This window comes from Haplochromis burtoni, unplaced genomic scaffold (genome assembly GCF_018398535.1).
Source record: "Haplochromis burtoni strain Fernald_Lab_line unplaced genomic scaffold, NCSU_Asbu1 Contig_490, whole genome shotgun sequence".
NCBI classification, from domain to species: domain Eukaryota; kingdom Metazoa; phylum Chordata; class Actinopteri; order Cichliformes; family Cichlidae; genus Haplochromis; species Haplochromis burtoni.
In genome coordinates this window covers 230,042-232,956 of record NW_024582851.1, presented here as the reverse complement: position 1 = coordinate 232,956, position 2,915 = coordinate 230,042, and the positions used below count along the sequence as shown (strand labels likewise).

Here is a 2,915-nt window from a genome sequence, read left to right as displayed (position 1 = left end):
ATGTTGGATCTGTGTGTGTGTGTGTGTGTGTGTGTGTGTGTGTGTGTGTGTGCGCGCGCGCGCGCGCGCTCAGCAGTCCAGAAAACAACGAAAGGAGCAGAGAAAAAAAACAGTGTGATGCAAAAATTACACTCATTAGCACATTAAGAGACCACGAACCGGGAAACTATTTAATTTTGTTCTTCAGAACTACACACAGAAAGGAAGAAGGGAGGGGAGCTGTCACCTATGGTGTGTCGGTCCGGTGCAAGCGCATCTGAGCAGCCGTTAAATTAACCGGAGGACGGCCGCGAGACGGAGGGACGGTTTGTGATTTAAAACGAGATTACAGGATGTAATGTACCAAGATCACTCACGGCCGGGACAGATTAATCATCGCAGGCTCTTGATTTCGAAAGACAGGTTGCTTTGCCTTTGCAGGAAAAACCAAATGTGAAATTGTATGAAACTGTTGTGTATGGACGCATTTTTTCTACTACTCAAATCTGGGGAGGTGAGCAGAAACAGTAAAATTCAACAGGACTCCAAACTGTTATTCCTAGAAAACCCATTTTACATATAGAAAATAGAAAAATAACAAGTAATAATAATAAGATAGAAAGGGTACGTTTTCAGTCATTTATTTAAATGTCTATGGACTATTTACAAATAAGAGGACGGAGCAACATACACATCGGGGGATGTAACACATGTTCACCAGCACCATTTCATCAATAACGATCGAAAGGGATCTTTGGAATGTTAAGAAAATGGCATCAGTGGAAAGAAATAACACTTTTAGAATAAAATATCTAAAAAGAGACACAAAGTGAAAGAATAAACGAGGAAGGGACAAAGAGAAAATGAAGTGCGCGCGCATTTAATGCGCGGAGAAAGAACAAAGGGGCATCTAAAAAGAAATAAATCACTTTTCATGCAGAGGATACTTGTTTGTATGAATGTCTCTTTGCTGCACAGTTGTGGAATTGTCTTTTTAAATGTCCACAAGATTTTTTTGTATGGCAGGCAATAATAATAATAATAATAATAATAATAATAATAATAATAATAATAATAATAATAATAATAATAATAATAAATTTTCACACAATTTTAAAAATATAGGAGCTCAGAAAGCTTTCACTTCATTAAACGAGCGAAAAAAATTACATAAAAAAATAAACTTATCAATATCGTCCGATCCAGCGCGTATAGATAGAGACACAAACGCACGCGCGAGCACACTCTCTCTCTCTCTCTCTCTCACACACACACACACACACACACACAGAACTGAGGTAATAGGTAGTACATCGTATAGTGCTGTGTTTCTGTCATCATTAAAGTATCTGTACCGGGATTTTGGTGTGATCATTAGTGTCTTTTGTAAATTGATGGAAATTACTTAATTTCACTTTAATAACCCTGTTACACTGTTTGCTTGTATACAACATCATATTACGAAAAATCAACTAATCACAAAACGCTCATCGTCACTCTCAGCATCAACAACATTTTACATTCAACACTAAATTCAAAAAGAACTAGAACTAAAAATGAAGAACTATAGTTCGCCGTTTAACAAAACAAAAGCACCAGAAGTTTAAACAGCAAGACGGCAAACTGCCTGGTGTTACTTTGGATCATTTCGTGGTTTATATCTTATGTTAAAGTACTATAAGGACACATAGAGGTAAGCGAGCATGTGTGGCTTTTCTATGAGTGTGTATGGAGTGCAAGAATGCTTCACTTGACCAAAGGAGAGTTCAATATATTACACGTGCGCCTTAAGTGTGACAGTGGGAGAGAGGGTGGTGGTGATGGTGTGTGTGTGTGTGTAGTAGTAGTAGTACGGATGTCGTAGGGAGTGGTGTATTGGGAAGAGCAGTTCACCCTTTTGCTATATAACCACAAAATAAACATTACAAACGGGGGCAGAATTTGGCATGATTAAAGATGAAAACGAGGATACATCTTTAAATTAAAAGAAGTCTTGAATAGTAAAGGAACAGGAAAAGAACCACACACGCGCTGGGAACAATATCTTCAGCCTACCACTCCTTGCTCTGTCAGAGGGAAGGAGAGAGAAAGAGTTTGAAATAGAGAGAGAGAGATGGATAATAGAGAGAGAGGGGGGAGAGAGAGGATTATAAAAGGACGAGTACAGAGAGAAAGGCAAAGAAGGAAAGCGGGCGAAAGCAACGTTCTCTTAGTTCTTTCATCTTCTTCGGGTAGTTTTGATCATTTTCATGATATAAAGGAAATCTCCCTTGCCATCCCTTTTTAAATCATAAGGTCATATTATTGTGAGAAACATCAGCGCAGATCAGGGCCAGAACGGCGGCTATGACATCTCTCTCTCCCCCCATACCAAAAACATTCCGGCCCAAAGTGCAGGTTCCGGTGGTTTGCAAGCGTGTCAGGCCCGTCTTTTCAGTATGGGATTCAGGGAACAAAGGGGGAAGGACAAATTGCCTGCATCAGACAAACAGCCAAAGAATGGGCTATAGTGGTCCGGAAGAACGGCTCTGGGATCCGGCTAGAGCCTGGGAGTTTGTATTGTTGCTGCCTGTTCCAGAGCGGACCTTGGTGTTGGGCATCTTGTGGTCCTTTTTCCATTTCATCCTCCGGTTCTGGAACCAGATTTTGATCTGCCGTTCCGACAGACACAGCGTATGCGCAATCTCCACCCTGCGCCTGCGCGTCAAGTACCGGTTGTAGTGGAACTCCTTCTCGAGCTCTAGAACCTGCTGGCGCGTGTAGGCCGTTCGCGAGCGCTTCGGCTCACCCCCAGTGTAGTTTGAACTTACTGTAGAGAAATAATAACAATGAACGTTATAGCATTAACATATAATAATAATAATAATAATAATAATAATAATAATAATAATAATAATAATAATAATAATAATAATAATAATAATAATAATAATAAT

General features: G+C 39.8%; 2 protein-coding genes across 3 annotated transcripts in view; both read right to left on the bottom strand.

Annotated features, from left to right (window-relative positions):
- hoxb3a (homeobox B3a) overlaps window positions 1–2,915 on the bottom strand; it is a 52,486-nt gene that overhangs the window by 40,300 nt on the left and 9,271 nt on the right. The gene's annotated exons all lie outside the window — the stretch shown is intronic.
- The window catches only part of hoxb4a (homeobox B4a), a 4,999-nt gene continuing 2,117 nt past the window's right edge, over window positions 34–2,915 (bottom strand). Inside the window, exon 2 of the mRNA XM_005947106.3 lies at window positions 34–2,788. Coding sequence (XP_005947168.1) covers window positions 2,484–2,788 — 305 coding nt within the window. The 3' untranslated portion in view covers window positions 34–2,483. The remainder of the gene's footprint in view (window positions 2,789–2,915) is intronic.